The 18,946-nt window shown below is 43.9% G+C and overlaps 2 protein-coding genes and 2 long non-coding RNA genes across 4 annotated transcripts in view; 1 reads left to right on the top strand and 3 right to left on the bottom strand.

Moving 5' to 3' along the window:
• The window catches only part of ATP13A4 (ATPase 13A4), a 45,617-nt gene extending 42,348 nt beyond the window's left edge, over positions 1-3,269 (top strand). The window contains exon 30 of the mRNA XM_008644119.2: positions 1-3,269. This exon is cut by the window's left edge and continues 698 nt beyond it. The gene's annotated coding sequence lies outside the window, so the exon portion shown is untranslated.
• Positions 3,270-4,377: 1,108 nt separating this feature from the next.
• On the bottom strand, positions 4,378-14,761 carry LOC108444748. The gene is made up of 2 exons (XR_001859408.1): positions 12,227-14,761; positions 4,378-9,114 (listed from the first exon to the last, which is right to left on the bottom strand). It is a non-coding gene; the product is annotated as an uncharacterized LOC108444748 (long non-coding RNA).
• A 1,785-nt stretch (positions 14,762-16,546) lies between these two features.
• Positions 16,547-17,648, bottom strand: LOC108444746. Its single transcript, XR_001859407.1, has 2 exons — positions 17,022-17,648; positions 16,547-16,859 (listed from the first exon to the last, which is right to left on the bottom strand). It is a non-coding gene; the product is annotated as an uncharacterized LOC108444746 (long non-coding RNA).
• Positions 17,649-17,983: 335 nt separating this feature from the next.
• LOC103624843 (phospholipid-metabolizing enzyme A-C1) overlaps positions 17,984-18,946 on the bottom strand; it is a 3,879-nt gene continuing 2,916 nt past the window's right edge. Inside the window, exons 2-3 of the mRNA XM_008644176.2 lie at positions 18,659-18,927; positions 17,984-18,270 (exon numbers count right to left, since the gene is read on the bottom strand). Of these exons, the coding sequence (XP_008642398.1) occupies positions 18,148-18,270; positions 18,659-18,927 (392 nt within the window). The 3' untranslated portion in view covers positions 17,984-18,147. The remainder of the gene's footprint in view (positions 18,271-18,658; positions 18,928-18,946) is intronic.

Below are 18,946 nucleotides of genomic sequence, written 5' to 3'. Positions count from 1 at the left end.
CTACTTGGTGTCTTGCATTTTTGGAGGTTTTAACCCTTCTGGCAATACTTGGCTTCCAGAGCTGGAAGGAGCTGCAAACAGCCAAAGCTTTCTAGAAGTGTCCACTCCCAGCACCATTGTGCTCTTCCCATGACTGGAACAAAAAGAGCTCTCTTGCTAGCTCACTGCTACCAGGAAACCTGTTTGCCCTCTTAGTTTTTGGCAAGTGATACTTGCATTTTATGGGAAAAAAATTTTTTGACCTGCAAAGCAGGATGATTTCATTATTTAACAGTTTTTTGGTGGGAGTATTTTTTCAGGATATCCATTTAAAAACTGTAGAATGGAACATGCATTAATTGCAAATTGTGATCTCATCCTGTGGGTCTTCAAGGACCCACTGTCCCTTGTGGTGTGAGTTTGCTTTACTAGGACAGCTGCTGCACAGCTGGGCTGCCTCCTGACATCAGCTTTACCAGTGCCAAAAGAAGCAAACATTGAAGGGGTTATTACCCTCAAGGACCTAAGGCCTGAAAGAAAAGATGTGGAGCCAAATAAGTCTCAAAATAATTTATTTTAAATTCTGTGGCATGCTCTTAAGTTGAACCATCTGAGGTTTTGTCTCTGGTTTCTCCATAGTTGCAGATGCAATCCATCCATCAGCTCATATCCCTCATCTGTTAACCTTTGATGGTGACTTTTACTCACTTTGCTGTGCTGTGTTTGCCATACATAAATGCAACAACACTGCACATTCCCGCAAGTGTTACCTGCTTAGAAAAATGCAGCTTCTGCCTGCACATATTCTCTTAGCCCACTGATGTTAATCTGCCTTTCTCCTCACTACATTTTGCAATCTTCATCCTCAGCTGGGTAAAACAACAAGACAGTCAACCAGAAGGGCTTTGGACCAAGAGGAACACTTCCTTCTGTGGATGAAGTGTGCAGGGGAGCTGTGCCTTCTGAGTTGACTGCACAGTTTGTTTTCCACAGTTGGAGCTTACCCCTGCTTTTACTGGGTGGGGTTGAGAAGCACTTTATTATTGGAAGCTGTATTTTCCCACTGTTGTGTGCTAAAGCACTCTTGTGCTGCTACAGAAAGCCAGGAATTGGCCAAGTTTGGAATAATGAGAAAGACTTCCTTTGATTTTTTAGACTTAAAAAGTAGCTTGGGAAACAAAGAGCAAATCAGAAGAAATTATTAATTGTTTTGAGTCAACATATCTGCACCAGAGTAGAGTCTGAAAATAATCTAGCTTGAATCTAAAAATAACTAAGAAAATAAATAAATAATAGCTAAGAAGAAAAAAAAACCGAACAAACTCAACCAAACAATACTTCAACTTGAACAAAACATTTATTTGACTCAAAGCAATTTTTTTATCTGTTTTTGACAAGTTTGGCATAAGCAAATGGAGTAAGTACCTTCCTACTTAAGTAGTTTACCTAATAGTAAATGCCTGTCACAAAGCCACACAACTTGCTACAAACTAGAAATGTTTCATATTAATCCCTAAAAGTGTTTCCAAAGTTTTCGTGGGTTCTCAGTTCACAGCAAAATCCACTGGAAGGGGAAGGCTAGATGATCTCTGCATTCCTTACAGCTTGAGGCACCAAAGAGCAGGTTAATGGAGTTATTCCTGAGAGCCTGTCTTTCAGATACAGTAACATTTTTATTGAGGTCAAAATTCACTGTCCTATTTATGAACTCCCTCACAAAACTAATATGTTGCTAAATGCGATACAGTGACAGCTGCAGTAGCATTGCCGACCGGGCATGTGATTTATATTTAGATACCCCTGACACTATGAAAGTATCAAGTCTTGGCAAACCTGTGGTAATTGTTGGGTTGACAGGATAAAAAACTGCTTGCCTGATGCTGAAATACAGCCTTACATGCAAGAGAACAGAGTTCAGATGCTAGGTAATGTTTAACCCCTGCCACTCTAAGCACTCTAATCCCCTCTGCCACTTTTACCTCTGCTCCTTTTCAGAGGTTGGTAAGTCAGGGTAGCCCTTTGTGGGACACTTATGAAGTTTTCACCTGGGTGCTTTGGGATGGGGGGACTGGTACTTCATAGACATGATCCTGGGGGGAAAGCTGGTGAACCTCTTTTTTGGCTATTAGCCCACATTCCTGGCAGAAGGTTGCAGGGAAGAAGAGGAAGCTAAGGAGACGCTGCATACTTGTAACAGCTAAATATTTCCCTTATGATGACTGTGTCCCTTCTTGGAGAGTCAAAGACTGATGTCCTCCTCCTCTGCTGTTGGCCCTTATTCCTGGCAGAACTTTTCCTGTGGACAGGGATATCTTGCCTCCTGACTGAGCAGCGGCAAAGACCTGGAGTGCTCGTGCTTTGTGCAGCTGCTAGGATCTCAGCCAAATCCTAACTACCCTTTCATGGAGGCTCTTGATAATGATCTTGAGTGGAATTTTTCGGTACAGCTAAGGCATACTCGTTCCTCTTCAACAGCCTTGGTTTAGCTTTTAACAGCCAAGGCACCAGAGAAATGCTGCTGCTGCTGCTGGGCTTGCTTGTGGCCTCAACAGTAAAGCACAAGTGTGTTTTAGAACAGAGGGAAATATCTGCAAAGTTGCTAATTTCAATTGCTTTATTTGCCACATAACTTCCTTTTCTCCTATGACATAGACACAAGATGTTTTTTTTCCTGCATAGATAGGGACACACTGCAGGACTGATCTTCCTCTACAGAGGACAAAACAAATGCATCTTGTGGATAAGAGGGGAAGTGATTATGGATGGTTGTTTGCTAAGCTTGCATATGGAAATGCCAGGCATGTGTTTCTGCACACAGGATATTGTCGTGTCTTCTGTGTTCACTTTACTGGGCTATGGATGCTACAAGAGTGTCCTTAAAAGGAGAGAGACCTCTGAAGGCTGGGACTCTAAATTAATGTGTGCCTGAACTTTTAGTGGAGTATGTTTGAAACCCTAAAAAATACATGAAAAGTCCCAGGGCTCCTGAAATTGGTTAGATTTGATGTTACCAACCTTTCAATGCCCTCTGGAGAGGGGTTTTGAAGAGAACTCCAGTGTGGCAGTCTGAAAAGTTTATTTAATTTGAACTTTGCACTTCCATCCAAGGCTGAAACTTCATGTTTGAAATATTAATGGTCATGCCTGGAGGCAGACTGGTCCTCATAAGCTTGTGGTATTTCAGTCCAGATACAGCTTCACTGTCCAAAGGCTGGCACCCTGATTTAGTGTCTGTCTCTTTGTCCTAGTGAATGTCGAAGAATGTATTAAATTTTCAACGAGGGACCAAATTTGTCAGATGAATAATTCATTTCAGTTCCAATCTTTACGCAGAAAGCACTTTCACTGGCTATTTTAGTTCCACTAGCTCTACAGAATAGTCTGCCACTACTTCAGAGAAGCCAAGGGGTGGGTAAATCTCAAAAAAGCTTAATCCTTTGGTGTTAGTTAGGTATCACAATAACCAGTATTATGCTCTCAGATATCTGTGGGGCTTGTAGCCTGTTTGAACATAACATACAAAAGTGAGTGATGACTGTTGTTATAAGTCTGACACAATGTAGAGTAGCAAAAAGTATGGAAGTACAAGGAAATCAAACCATCATTTCAGCAGTAGTCTAAGGTAATTACTGCTGGCCTCACAGACCATTACTTTCTCTTTACAATTTTCCTTTCTCCAAATAGTTATCATATTCACAGTGACTTTCCTAAATCGCAAAATATTAAAGACTTCTATGCTAATTTATTCTTCCCTCCCTCCCCCCCTCCCCCCCACTCCCACACACATTTGGGTATTGTCTCCTGAGCAATTACATAACATCAGAAATGTTATAGTCACCTCTGCTAGATGGCTGTGCTGGGAAATCACATGACTTACAGTCCCTCAAGTCTGACTTTCCGTTCCCAGCATAGTTGCTGCCAAAGACGAATTGGTTATTAACAGTTTCTAGTTACAGACAGGTGTAAGCTGATAAGCTCTTCCCCAGCAGCCAGGAGGAATGTGTCCTGGGGTGTCTCAGGCATGGCATTGTCAGCCAAGCGAGGGAGGGATTGTCTCCTCTGCTCTGCACTGGGGCGGCCTCACCTCAAGTGCTGGGGGCAGCTTTGGGCACCACAATGTAAGAAAGACATGAAACTGTTAGAGAGCATCCAAAGGAGGGCAATGAATGGTGAAGGACCTTGAGGGGAAGCTGAATGAGGAGCAGCTGAGGGCACAGGGTCTGTTCAGCCTGGAGGAGACTGAGGAGACTCAGTGCAGTTTCAGCTTCCTCCTGAGGGGAAGAGAAGGGGCAGGCACTGATCTCTTCTCTCTGGTGACCAGTGACAGGACCCAAGGGAGTGGCCTGAAATTGTGTCAGGCTAGTTTTAAGCTGGATATTAGAAAAAGGTTCTTCCCCCAGATGGTGGCTGGGCACTGGAACAGCCTCCTCAGGGAAGTGGTCACAGCACAAAACCTGGCAGAGCTCAAGAGTTTGGGCAATACTCTCAGGCACATGGTGTGACTCCTGGGGATGGTGGTGTGCAGGGTCAGGAGTTGGACTCAGTGATCCTTGTGGGTCCCTTCCAACTCAGCATATTGTGTTTCTGTGAAGTTCAGATATGGAGGCTAATAATGCCCTAAAACAGCCATGGAAGCCTTCGAATAGCAAACAAACCCTTTAAATGGGTGTTTAAGACTCCTGGATGTTGTAATGAGATGTTCTCACCTCCTCCCACACTCAGTCTCTCCTGACTTGTGTTATGTCCATCCCCTGACTTGTGTTCCATTCACATTTGCAGACTTTAAACCACTTCTATGTGTTCTAAGTCTTTACCCTCATGCTGTTGCTGAGCAACGTTGAATATTCAGTGACCATCATAATCCTGTCAATCATTTCTGTTGGCTTAACAGTATGCCCTGAGACAGGTGGATCTGCTGCACAGCCTGCCAGCTCCCCATCCTGCAGTCTGCTAGCAATTCCCTCTATCATACACACAAGTAGCTATTGATATGTTCTTTCTGGTTATAGTTTAATTCCTGTGAATTTTGCAAAATGATGGACAGCAGATAGCATTGATACAGCATTGATACAGATACAGATGCATTGATAGATTTTTTAGATTTTTAGTAATCTGCTATTACTGCAGATGCAACTCCCAACTGGGGGTCTTGAAATTTCAAGAGTTTAAGAAGACCTGATACCTGCGGCTTGTAAGACTCACTCTCAGTGCAGTGATTTTGCTTCCTATGGTAATTTCCCGAGGACTGACTCCTCTTAAGGTTGGCTAAATAACAGGTCTTGACAGCAAAAAGAAACATGGTCCCCATGCAGCCAGATGAAATTTCCTGGTGCTTCCAGTTGACGTTGCTGAATGCTCTTGCTGAGAATTTGGAAAACATTCTCTTGATTTCTGACCCCACTTCAAAAATACCCAGCAAAGGTAAAAATCACATGGAGAAAGGATATAACAGAGAAAAAAAAAGGTGAAACTCTGTGAATGGAAATACAGATGGGAAGGAGTGATAGGGTCTGGCAGGGAACAGTTAGTCTCTCAGGTCTGGAGATTAGACGTGCTGCTCCCCTCTATTCTCAAAATTTAAAAGCAAAATTGAACTGGGGATTCCTGACTCCTGATAAATGTCTTATTAATCTTAAGGAAGACATAAGGGTTAGAGGTTCAACACTGAGAACTGCAGTTCCCTCAGATGGCATGATGTGATTAGAGGTGGTGGAAGGGGTGAAGGGATGGCAGCTCTGCACTGACCTGTTTGTCATGATCACATGCTGCTTTCAGACCCAGGCACAGCCACAAGTTCATTGCTAAAATCATTGTTCCTGCACTGAGTTACTGGGCAAGACTCAGCCTTTTGAAATGTTCCTTGAGAAAGTGAAGTGCTATCTGTGGAGTGCTGCCCAGGAGCACTTTTATTGCTGCCTCTCACTGATCTTGGCAAAGTCCATGTGAAGAGCTGGGGCTTTTGCCAGCACAGGTGTGTTGGCTGCACATCACATTTTTGTATCTCCAATATCTGTAGGATGAGTAGCACTCCCACGCTGAACAAGTGCTCAGAGATGCCAGTGTACCTTTGTACTTAAAGTATTCCATCGTTTTGCAATTGCAACTTTTAAATCAAGATAAGGCATTCTCTCTAATGGCCTTGCAATGACAATTAACTTCATCATTATCTCAGGAGATTTAATTGTGTGAATTAGATTGCAATAACTGGCAAAGCACAGATATTTAACTAAATTAGAATTTCTGTGTTTCTTCTTGCAATGGCAGTTTTGTAATGATAGTCTTTACAACTTGGTGGTTCTGTTGATGTCCTGTAATTGTTGAGCACAAATAAACCTTCTACTAAAGGACTGCAGATAGCAATGCTACAGTTAAGGGGCATGACTCTGGCGTGAAGCAGGAATTGCTCCTTGAAGGCCAAGGGAGATATAGGGGCATGAATTGGAATCAAACAGAAAATTAGATCCATGTTCCCACCACATCTTGTTCTAGGTTAACTTGACAAACTCACATCCTAACTTTTAATGAGTGATATGAAACCTCCCGGGATAACCTCGTGTCCAGTTTCCGTGCTGTTAGCATGGCCCCTGAATTGTAACCTCCTGTTTCATGTTGAGTACTGGTGTTTCAACTCTGCAGTTGCTTTCCCATCCACAGCAGCCTCCCAGGCTGCACCACCTAACTGAGGAGCATAAAAAAGTTCAGGTCACCATCTTTCCTCACCAGCCTGTATAATGAACTAACATGTTGAAATGTATCTGGAATTGCACAGCAAAGAAGGAATTGGGCAGAGGGAGGCGAGGTGGGCAGGGCAGCAAGAAGTGTGGACACAGCTTGTATGATGCAGTAATGATGCATCTGTATCTGCAGCATCTGTCATGATACAGATGAATCCAGTAATTTGTGTCAAGAGTCAAGAACAGCTTGGAAATTTAATTTCACAAACAAGCAACTAGATAACAATTCTGGACTTCCAAGACCTGCTTCCTGGCTCTGCTATAGGCTGCTTACACAATCTTGTCAAGCAGCGTGAGAGTGGTTTTTATGGAGTCTAGACACATGGCTCCCATCAAGGTATGTGCTTTATCTCCCAGCCTCAATTCCTCATCCATAAAATAGGGGTTATAGCTATTTTTGCCTCCCAAAGACATTGAGATGAGCAATAGCTAGGGTGATGGGAGATGTAAAGGCCTTGGGTAGGTTTTCCTGGTCAGGGTGTTTTATGCACACTAGGCAAATGAAGCTGAAGATGTTCACTTGGAGAGAGAGGTTTAAAGGGCTGATCTTTAGGCTGTTGTTTTTCAGCCAGTATTATTTCTAAGAAGCACTGGTTTAAAATAATATAGTGTAGAAGACTACTGATACTGTGTGTGTCTTGAGACTTAATTTACCTGCCCAAAACTTGTGCACAAGAAAGTTCATTTTTGTATTGTTCTACAGGAATCTTGTTACTTAGTCCCTGAAGACACATTTCTTTTAGGTGGAAAAAAGTTCTGTCTCCCCTGTGATGCTGTCCTGATTGATGGAAGCTGCATTGTGAATGAAAGGATGTTCTCAGGTGCAGCACTGGAGATAGAAATGCTAAGGTTCTTTGGAAGGAAGATGTCTCTGTCTGTTTTGACAGCAAATTATTTACTATTTATTAGTGTAGCTTGCAGCAGGAGGAAGAAAAATTGTGGCTTGAATAATTCACAGTTGTCTTAAGCTTTTGGACACTGCCATTGTGTAATATTCATTTCTTATACACATTAAAAACAAGTAGCATTAATGTACTGTTAGGAGTAGAAAGTGAAAACACTCAAATACATTGAATATGTATTTTTTTAGTTTTTGAATTCTGATGTTGCAGCAGTTCAGCTCAAGCACACAAAGCAGAAAGGCCAGTGTTAGCCCTAAATATCAAGACACTGCAAGACATAAACTTGGTTCAGGGACAAAATGTGACCAAGCTCCTCATACATCATATTCAGTAAAACCTATCATAGCATGGGCGGGAGGTGGCATGAGAAGGAAAGGCGCTGCTCTTCTCCCTGCCATGTTCTGGCCTGGAGGGGTTCAGGATCTCTACAGGTCACTATCTTGTCATTTTTTCTCCTTCTTTGTCACCCTTCTTCTCGAGAGAGATACCCAGGTGTGTTTGGGGAGGCAGAGTGCAATGGGTGTCCCTGCTTCCTGCGCAGCTCCTTCCCTCTGAGGAAGGCACCTCCCACCGCAGTGCCCAGGTGTAGCCACAAAGGTCGCTGCTAATTCAAGGCAAACAGAACTCAGCAGCAGCCTGAGTGCTTTTAATTACCCTGAGGGCGTTAGGAGAATATGCACAGGGCTGTTCAATTATGTCATTCTCAGCACAGTTAACAAATATTCTTAATCTAGTCAATAGACCTTTTATCTTGTAAATGTTAGGATAATGCTCCTTCTGTTGAAATTAAGTGTTGCTGATGTTGGTGCTTGTCAAATCTCACCTACCTTCTGCAAAATCCATGAGACCACAGATCAGAGTTGCAAAGCTCACATGTCTTTAAGGACCTCCTTAAACCCTGGCAGGCTACATCTTAATTCCAAGCCTAAAGACCATTGAAATCCTAAAGGAATAATCATATAAACATTAAAGTCGACTACATTCAAAATTGTACTGTTTAATTCATATTGCAAAATACAAAAACTGACTTCAGCACTTCAGTGCATGTGATGCTGAACTCAAAATGTTGATCAAATCATACACCCCATATCAACTCCCAGGATCATTAGTAGTTATTAGTACACCAGATACTTCAACACCACAGAGATAATTATGCCATAATGAATGAAAGAAGAAATTCATTGCAAGAGGAGAATAATCACATTCCCAATACTTCTTAAGAAAGCAGAGAGGAAATTACTATCTGATGCAAATTAATGAGATGAAATTAATAAGTGTCAACCAATAAAATACTCCTCCAGTGGGACCAGATTGCAGGCACGTAGTACAATCTCTCCTTGGCCCCCCTCCAGTGCTGCAGGGAGGCCCCACTGAGGAGGTGCACGTTGAACAGGCTCAAAGCCCACCAAAAGGCACGCAGCTCAAGCAGAGCCAGAGTGACTTCCACCAAGGTACTCTTGCAGGCAGTGTCTCACATAAGCAGCAGTACAAAACTGGATCTGTGTGTCAGAATAAATTCATGTAATTAAAACCATCCTCTGTAAGGTATCACAATGTAAAGCTCTTTTTGCTTTTTTGTCCAATGTGCATCCGGCTCAGAACATGCTGGTGACTTGCCAAGAACACGAGGAGGAGCTACTGCTGTGTGCATGGATCTCATTAGCCTATTTGCATAATTACTCTTTCTTAAATGTTCACATTTTTAAATGTATTGTAAGACTAGCTGTCAGCTAAGCTCAAAACTGTGAGGCAGTAAAGGAATTAAATTCTACTTACAAAATATCCTATTGTATGTTTAAAAAGATAGAAATATTTGTTGGTTTTATGTGATACTTAGCAGCTTCACGGTGTCTCTCAAGTATTAATTAATTAATAAGCCCATTATGATCAGGCTGAGAACAAGGTATAATGTGCTGGAAACAGAAAAGGCTTTGATGGCCCAGAGGGACAACAGGTCCTGGATTCATTGTGCTTTTTAATAGAGCTGCTTGTTTCCAGCTTCATTTCACTGTGCCTGCACTAGTAACAGGGGAAGCTAGTGGTGATCAAAGATAAATATATCTATTTAAAGTTCTCCTTAATAGGCCAGACTAAATGGTAATGGGCCATGTTGTGGTCTGTCAGACACACACTGTCAGCCAGCAGCATCTTATGGGGGTAATGTGCATGTATGAAAAGAGAGGACTCTGATAAATAACTTCTGTGATGAAATTACTGTGTCTTCACCCAGCCCAGCCTTGCACGTCTTCAGTCTGAACTGCGTGCCCAGGAGGGAATAAACCTCAAGGCTGGGCTGAAAGAGAAAAGAAAGAACAGAAAGAAGTTTCTTTCATAGAAAGAAACTGGGGCATGAATCTGTGAGTTATGCTGAGGCATGGTGTCAATAGGAGCAACCAACTTACCCATTTTTAACACCAGGATGGGAGGGACAAGGAGCTGGTGCCTGTGGCTATGCTGATGTAAAATCTACAGCCGGAAGTGAAGCTGGGGCTCCTTATGGCTCTTTCAAATTGCTCCCAGGGTCATTGGAAGCAGGCTAACAGTGCTTATCCACCCCTGTGAGTGAGCAGCATCAGCCTTAGCAGATGCACTCCCTTTCCATACTGCAGCCTCACAACCCTTCTGCAAGGGCACACTGCCAGGATTTTTGAGATCCCTGCTGTGAGTTGTTTCTTTTCCAATAGGGCTGTTTCTGATCAAACAGCACTTGTTAAATAGGACTCCTGTCCCAGCCCATCAGAGTGTTTTACCATCTCAGTTACTTCACACCAGGCTGAACTCATGAGAATTAATCACTGGGTACTTTTTGGCCCTCTTAAAAGTGGTCCCACTAACAATATGCTTTTAATCAAGTTTCAGGAAATCCCTAGGTTTCCATCCTCTGCCTGGGGAACTGTGTGTGTGGAGGCATAGAGAGCTGTCACCCACTGGTTGTTTTGGATAAGGAAATTCAGGGAAATCCCCTGCATCTGAAAAGGTTTTGAGTGACTCAGCGCTGCCTGCATTTGCTCTCTCAATTTTACTTGGAAACACTGGAGTGTAAAGAAGGGGAGGCAGAGTCTGGTCACTGCTTGCTGAAAGCAGATGATCAGACCATGCTATGGACTTCATCTTCAAAGACCCTTGGGAAGCTCTGTGTTCTGACAGCTGAAAACATAGACCCAACCAGCTTTTTCCAAGCAGAAGGAACAGGATTTCTTGTAACAATACCAGGGAGACAGTGCTATGGCAACGAGGAAATTAATCTTGTTACCAAGGTTCCTCTGTTCACATCACAATGTCACTGTAACTCATCCAATTTCAGTTTCCAGTTTTCCAGGACTGTAGATTCAGAATATTGCATTAAAATTTGTTTATTAAGAGAAAAGCTGGGGCAAAGACTGGAAAACAAGTGAAATATAAAGAAAAACACCAAGATTCCTGGGAAGTATGCTGAGATGACAACTGTGGAGACGATGGTTCATAAACTTGAAATCAGTGGTCTGATTCCATAGCCAGAAGGCAGAGAATATGAAATTGTCAAAAGCAAAACAGTCACCTGTTATTAATAAATCACTTTATCTAGAAAGACACAAAGTTCAGGATGGAATTGGTTTGGTTAATAAAAGACCCAGATAAGATCTCACTTTCCTGACCTCTTCTGGGCTCCTGTGGAAGGAATAGCAATCCTACCTCAATTCCCATTTTGTCCTGGGCTGTGGAGAATAGTCATTGTTTCACAGAAGACTGGGGAGGAACAGTACAACATGTACAGGAAAGAATCACCAGAAATATTGTCCAGCTTTTGCAGACAAGACACTCATGTGGAGTTTCTATACTCATACAGAAATAGCAACTTTATAGTGCTTTTGACCTTAATCAAAACTTTAATCAGAGCTTATGCTGGGGCTGAAATCCTAAAAGGATTTCCACTGGCCCCACTGCAAATGCATGCATATGATTCCTCCCACAAATAAGCCTTGGGCTCATTAAACATTATTAGCTAATGCTGCAAACAAGTTTTCATTGCTTGTAAGTTAAAGATGCACAGAGCTCAACAACTAGAGTGATGCAGCAATATGGGATACACATCATAAAGTCACCCCAAGACAACAGCTCTGTGCAGCCTGAAGTTCAGCTGCTGTGTATCTCTTAGCTGACTCGCATCTGCTGAAGATTTAGTGCATAAATAATACTGATATATCAAAATATCCGGACCAGATGTAGGATCACGGTAATTGCATGTGTCACATTGAGTGTGTTGTGCTGTACAAGTTCTTAAATTTCCTCCTAATTTATTGCCCTGTAAATTCAGCATTGAGTTGCTGACCCAGCTTGTAAAGGCTTTAAATCTTAGCAGTGCAAAGCTCACTGTGGACATGCAAATTAATGTTATTAAGGATAACTGATATTAATACTTGAGCCAAGACTCCTGTCCTGTTGTTGCAAATAAACACAGGCTTTTCTTTTTTGTGTGTGAAAAATATTACAGGCTTGCACTCAAATTTGCAAGTCTGCAAGTTTGAAACTCAGGTCACTCCTATGATTCACTGAATACCTCAAAACAATCCCAAGCAAACACAGAACCAATGATCTGTGGCTCTGTGGTTTGTTATTTTAGGTGTTACTTACCTGCAAACAGGTGAAGGGGCTCCTCAGTGCAAGAAAGACAAGGAGCTAACTGAGAGGGTCCAGCAGAGGCCACAAAGATGATTTGGGTCTGGAGCATCTCTCTTATGAGGAGAGACTGTGGGAGCTGGGCCTGTTTAGTCTTGAGAAAAGTGAGAGGAAATCTCATAAATGCATATAAATATATCAAAGGTGGCTGGCAGAGGATGGTGCCAGGCTCTTTTCAGTGGTGCCCAGTGACAGGATGAGTAACAATGGCCATAAACTAAAACACAGACAGTTCCACCTCAATATGAGGGAGAACTTCTTTCTGTCGAGGGCAGCAGAGCACTGGAATAGCTGCCCAGGGAGGTCATGGAGTTCTCCCTCTCTGGAGATGTTCAGAACCCACATGGATGGTTCCTGTGTCACCTGCTCCAGGTGACCCTGCCTGGGCAGGGGGGTTGGACTGGATGATCTCCAGAGTCCCTTCCAACCCTAACAATTCTGTGACTCCATGAAAACAGTTTTAAGGGACAATAGATTTAGTTTAGAACCACATAAGATCTAATGACACAAGCCTCCAAACAAGCCAAGAGCAGCAAGAAACATGTCTTCAAAATTTTGTTCTGCTTTCTCAGGTTTCTCAATAGCTCCTCTTATTCTATCTAGATTGTTTCTCTATTGCTTGCAGCTTAGTGAATCATTAGGTGCTGCACTGTAAAGCTGTGATTGCAGTATGTAACAGAAAGTATATGCAGAAAAACACTGCAGAGTTAAAAGGAATTCTTTGCTTTTAGAATCACAGGAGTGATCAGAAAATTGAAAATTTAGTATTTAGAAGAATTCTTACATTAATACATAAGCATAAAAGCAATTTCCTCAGTCATGTGATTTACTACTAACAGGCAGCAAAGTCAGGCTCATTGAAACAGACAAACTGGAGGGTTCCATTCCAGCTTCCATTGCCTGGTGAATGGCAGAAAACTGTAAGGCAAACACAGCTGCTCCCTGTGTAAGCACAGCCAGGGATGGCTGCTTTTGAGTGCCAGGGGGAATTGAATGCTTTTAATGCCTAATAACTGTCTTCTTGTTGGGGATTCGGAAGTAGCTCTGAGGAACAGAGGAAACCTGGGGGCTAGTTCCTATCTACCCCAGGGTATATGGAAGTGTGGTAAGGCTTACGCATCCATTGGGGAGAAATAATGAATGAAGTGATTCTTTCCTCAGGACTTGTGACATAACTACATGAATAACTGGCAAGGCTTTGCAGATGCAGTGGCCACCTCAGTCATGCTTGAAGTGTGCAGAATTAATGCAATTATACACACTTGTTTGTGACAATTTGCTGGGCCAAATTTCAGTGTCTGAACTAGCAGCCTGTGGCTAAAAGCAGGCTGGTATGTGTGAAAATGTGTAAAGAATCAAGTATTGCCACATGAAAATATTCCAAAGGGATGCTGCAGAAGGGTGTGTCCCTGGTTTCCTGGAGGGAAGCTGATGAGGTGGAAGTGAAATGGCACGTTATGACCTCAGTCTGAAACTAAATGTTGTCTTCTTTCTAGTAGGTATATGCTAATACTGAGGTAAAGATCACCTTGGAAGAAGAAGCCTGAAACCATTTTGCAACGGAAAGTCCTCTCATTATTGTCAAGCACTTCTACAGCTTGCTGCCAAAAGTAAGTTGAGAGAAAACAATGCACTTACTTGTCCCCCTATTTTATTTCATGTCAGTGGTGTTCCGTTGGGAGAAAGTGTTTTTCTGCCAGCAGCTGTAATGTTCACATTTTGACAACTCCAGGCAACCTCCCACCATGCCTCAGGTTTAACCTGAACAGCTTGCTTTCTGCATAACTTGTAACACTCAGATGACAGGGGTGGCTGTGGTGCTGTGAGCAGCTGAGCAGTGGAGTTACTCCACGGTCACCTTCTCAATTCCAGTTTAATTAAAAACATCAACCCCATGCCCATGTGCCACTTCCACAGCCAGCAATGGCCTTGCTCAGCAGGGCCATCGGGAATGTGAAATAACCACCTCTAGCAGCAGAGATCTTCAACTCCTGTCACTCAGTCCATAAAATAGCTGGTGCTAGGACAGATTCTCAGATTTTATACTCTCTAGCCAGATTTTCAGGTCGAAGAAACCTTAGGCTGAGCAGTGTTATTGCTGCTGTCATCAACCATCTGTTCTGCACTTGGGAAGCACTTACTGCTGCCTGGCTGCTCTAAAGGCTGCTGCAGAGCATGTGGTGATCACTGGCTTCTCAGAACCTCTGAGGCAGAAAACAGCAGGATAAATATGAAGTTAGAGGAGACCTAAACCCTAAGGGGGGGAAAACCATGTCAAGGTTTTAGAATTGGGATGAGGGCATTTTACAAGTGTCAGGCACCCACCAGGGAGGTCTGATACTGCCTCAGTGGAGCAGTGGAGGCACAACTACTGCCAAGGCAGCCCATTGTTCTTTCTTGCAGCTACTGGTGAATGTGACTATCTTTGACAGGATGTCTCCTGGCCAGAAGTTCAGCCTTGTTGAAGGGTTTCAGAATTGTTCATATATATATGTAGAATAAAAATTGCTGATCTCTTTATCGAGACATTGCGTAGAATGGGAAAAAAAAAATCATAGAAGTCTATATTTATATATATGTGTGTATGTGTGTGTATATATATGTATATACATATATATATTACACACACATATGTGTGTATAAATAAATAAATAAACAAACACAAAAATGAGTAGCATATCATCATCACACAGAAATGAAACAGTAGGGCAGGAGGCCCAGTGAGGCATTTCAATGGGGATATTCCCAGATGCCAGGGCTCAGCCAGGACTGCTTCCCTGCCTCTACATGGATGCATCACAGGGCAAGTGTGCCAGTGCAGAGAGCTGCCACACACATCTTCATAGCTGTGTCTCTCAAGCACTGCTGCCATTGCCCACCTGAGAGCCAAGATTTTGGCACTGACCAGAAAACAAAGCAAATATTTTTTGGTTTTGTATTGTCTGTTTGATGGGGTTTTTTTTTCTTTAATGTATGTCTTTCACCCCTGAAACCTGGTTATTATAGCAGGCGGGGTTGGAAAGAAGAAGGAATTGCCATTTGCACTTCCCTTTTCCTGGAGAGAGCAGGAGCAAATTGTTGGGTGTTACCTTTCAGACATTGCTCTCCAGGAAACCAATATGTGTCCCCCAGCAGCCCAGTGGGAAATGGTACCAGTAGTGAAGACACTGCAGCCATGACTATTATCTTCTATTAACTGCATCATTTTGGCCTGTGTTTTTTCCAAGGCAATGCTCTTCTGGAAGCCCATCTACACCTGTTCCTCTCTGCAGAGATGATTTAGCCTGCCTAGCCCTCAGTTGACTGAGACCTCTCTTGCAACTGCAGCTTTTTGCTCATGGATGAGAGGGCAGGACTTTGCTTAATCTTAGCAGAGTTGACTTTGCTTAATCTTAGCAGAGTTGACTTTTTTAGGAATTTTGTAAAAAGGCAGGTCCCAAGCCCATTTCACAGAGCATTGACCCTCTACAGAAGACAGGCAAGACCAGAAAGAAGATGCAAGCAGCCAGGCTGAGATGGGACAGAGGATTTAGCAGCTGTGAAATCTGCACATGCCTGTGTTTATCCCTGTTCAGCAACCACCCCTAGGAGAAAGCAAAGGGCAATTCCCTTGGTTTAACCATCCCTTTACCAGCCCTTTACCATCCCTTTACCATCCCCTAGCTCTGTCCCCTCTTCTCCCAGGCAGTGAGGAAGTTGACAGGAGGCCCTTGGCAGCTGTTGACCCATCCTGCCAGCAAGGTTTAAGATGCTCAGCTCCTCTCTTTCCTGCCTCACACCCTAGCAGGGTGAGGAAGTTGACAGGAGGCCCTTGGCAGCTGTTGACCCATCCTGCCAGCAAGGTTTAAGATGCTCAGCTCCTCTCTTTCCTGCCTCACACCCTAGCAGGAGCCCAAGTTTTCATCCTCTGATGTGCACCAGATTCAGATGGCTGAAACCACTAGAAAAGCCCTTCCATTTAGGGACAGGCTGCGCCCTTGCTGGCTGTGCCCCAGAGCACAGGCAACAAGTGTTCTCTCGGCTTTTGAGAAAAGAACAGCCTTGACTCTACTCCATGGCAATTTGAGCATGTCTTGGGCCGTGCCAACATCTCCTAGAAAGGCTCAGAAGTCGTGAATACAGCAAGTGATGGATTCTGCTGCTCCTCCTCACACTCTCACCTCATGCTTCAGGCAGTGTTCCACCAAATCCTGTCACTGCACCCACCAGGATCAGTGGAAAGGCAGCCCATAATGAGCCAACGTCCTCCTGACTGCAAAGAGAAGCACGATACAATTGCAAACTGCCACATGTAGTGAAATGTTTGAAATGTTACAGCTTTCATGAACAACAAGACAATTCCTCAGATGAATTAATTCCAGTATTCTTCCCTTACAGGGCTAATTAGAGATGTGAGAGGTCCATACACTGCCCTCACACAGTGCTCCCTTATCAGGGGCTGCAGACAGAATGCAGTGAGTAGAGAAAAGCTGAAGCCTACAAGTTGTTGTATAACCATATCCTTAGCTTAGCTGTGAAATAAGCTTCAAATCCATTTCCAGGAATCCAAAAAGGAGTTTCAGTTTCAGTTTGACTATGATATGTTTTCCTGCATTAAAGATAAGAACTTTATTTAGATGTAATAAAAAAGGGAGTAGAAAAACAACAGAAAGTCTTGGCTTGGATATTTCAAACATTGTAAACCTGACTTTGAAAAAGCAATGAATTAATTCCTTGTTTGCTTTGCTTGCATGCACACCTTTTGGCTTACCTACTAAAACAACTTTTTCTCAGGCCACAGGTTTTTCACTTCTGCTCCTCCGATTGCCTCCCTGATGGGGCTGGCAAGGGAGTGAGTGAGCAAGAAGCTGCCTGGTGCTTTGTTGCTGGCTGGGGTTAAACCTGGACAACCTGTTCAGAGCAGACAAAACCAGCCAGCCTCTGCCAGACAGCTGTTCTGCTCTCACCTCTCCCTGCAGTCCAGGCAGGTGCCTGTAACAAAAGCAACACAGGATTCCGTGTCTCACATGTGGTAACCTGGTTCCAAACTCTAAAGGCAGATACTCCAGGCAAAGGACAATGAAGCAAACTTCCCCTAAACAGTTTTCTTCCAAGACAATCCACACACCAGCTTTGTGACAAGGGAATGGAGTGGCTCAGTACATTGGGAGGCACTTTGTAGGCAGGGAAAAACCAAGCAAAACATCATCATGCCAAAATCAGAGCACTCCTATGAAACTCTGAAGGATACAGCTTACAAGACCTGCCCTTCCCTCTGACCTCCCAGCATCCGGGGAGCTTCTTCATTTAGGCACCACAGGCACAGGCTCCAAGACGCTGCACGTGCCCTGCCTGCTCTTTGCAGACATTGCAGCCAGGGCTTTCCCACCTACACAGAGCCTCACCTGGAAAACCCCCAGCAGTAGTTTCATTTTACTTGTTCACAAAGTTAAGGTTAAAATCATGGATACACAGAAAAAGCCTACAGGAAGCAACCAATAAAAATGGATGAAAAGCCTGCACCAGTGTAAGCGCTCCCAGACTACCACAAAAATCATCACAGGCAATGAAATAAAAGCAGATGTGACAACCAGGTTAGTGCTGCTGGGAGTCACCTTGAATGGTGACAATCTTGACTTCTTACTTCTTAATGGGATAGCAGGGAAAAACAAGGCTGCTCCTCCAAGTAGAGCACACAAAGCTCTACTCAGATAAAAAAGGATTTTGGGGCAATTAAAGTTTGGATATCTGACATTTTATTAAGGCTTATTTAATGTTTACAGCAAGGGTGGCACAGGTGCTAGTGAGCCTTGGTGGCAGGTGTATCAAAAGCTGATCAGTGGTTGCTGTGGCCAGGGGCTCCCTCTGCCTTGCTCTGAGCTCTTCCTGACAGCCCATTATTCGTACTTTCTCTCTCTCCTGGATGTGTTGTCAGACAAGCCCTTCACAAAAACGGTGGCAAGACCAGCAAGAAGGATACCTCCTACTGCTGCTGTAGTACCAATAACTGCTTTTCTGACCTATGAAAGGAAAAGTAAAACACAGGCTGGAAACATGACAAGCACTTATATTTACTCCCCCAGCATGATAATATAGAAAAGACAGGGCTAGTCAGGGTAAATAAATGAGTCAGAGACATGTGCCCCATAAGCAGAAGGCGTAACAGCCAGGTTTTTACCCCTAGGAAGTGGCATTCAGTCAAGGGCACTGTCAGGGTGCAGACAGAGCACAGTGACCCTCCAGGTCCAGGGCCTCTGGGGAGGCCAGAGGCAGCGCTGCTTTGGAGCCCACGCCTGGGACTTGGCTCTCCCCATGCAGGCTGCAGGCTGTGTCCCAGTCCCGCGGCTCACAGCGAGCAGCCAGGAGGTGCTCTGGGAGGCACCCAGGGGCTCACCCCGTGTCACTCACCTGGTCAGAGACTCCCTCTCCATAGCGGAGCTCTGTCACAAAGTGCTCACAGTTGCTGCCAAGCAAATCATATGTCACCTCCCTGTCAATCCAGCGCTCAGCACGCCGGATGATCTCCTCCACTGGGAGAGGAGTGCGGGAGCGGTCATACTTGTTGTTGACACGCCATTCATCATCTCCCACCACCTCCTTCAGGAGCTGCTTCTTCACCTTGGCCTTTCTGGTGAATATTGATGTGGTGCTGACAAACAGGGATGGGGCTCCTTCATCTGGGGAAGGCAGGGAGGA

Source organism: Corvus brachyrhynchos, unplaced genomic scaffold, assembly GCF_000691975.1.
Source record: "Corvus brachyrhynchos isolate BGI_N302 unplaced genomic scaffold, ASM69197v1 scaffold221, whole genome shotgun sequence".
NCBI classification, from domain to species: domain Eukaryota; kingdom Metazoa; phylum Chordata; class Aves; order Passeriformes; family Corvidae; genus Corvus; species Corvus brachyrhynchos.
The sequence above is the reverse complement of the archived record's forward strand: the minus strand, read 5'-3'. Positions and strand labels throughout refer to the sequence as shown.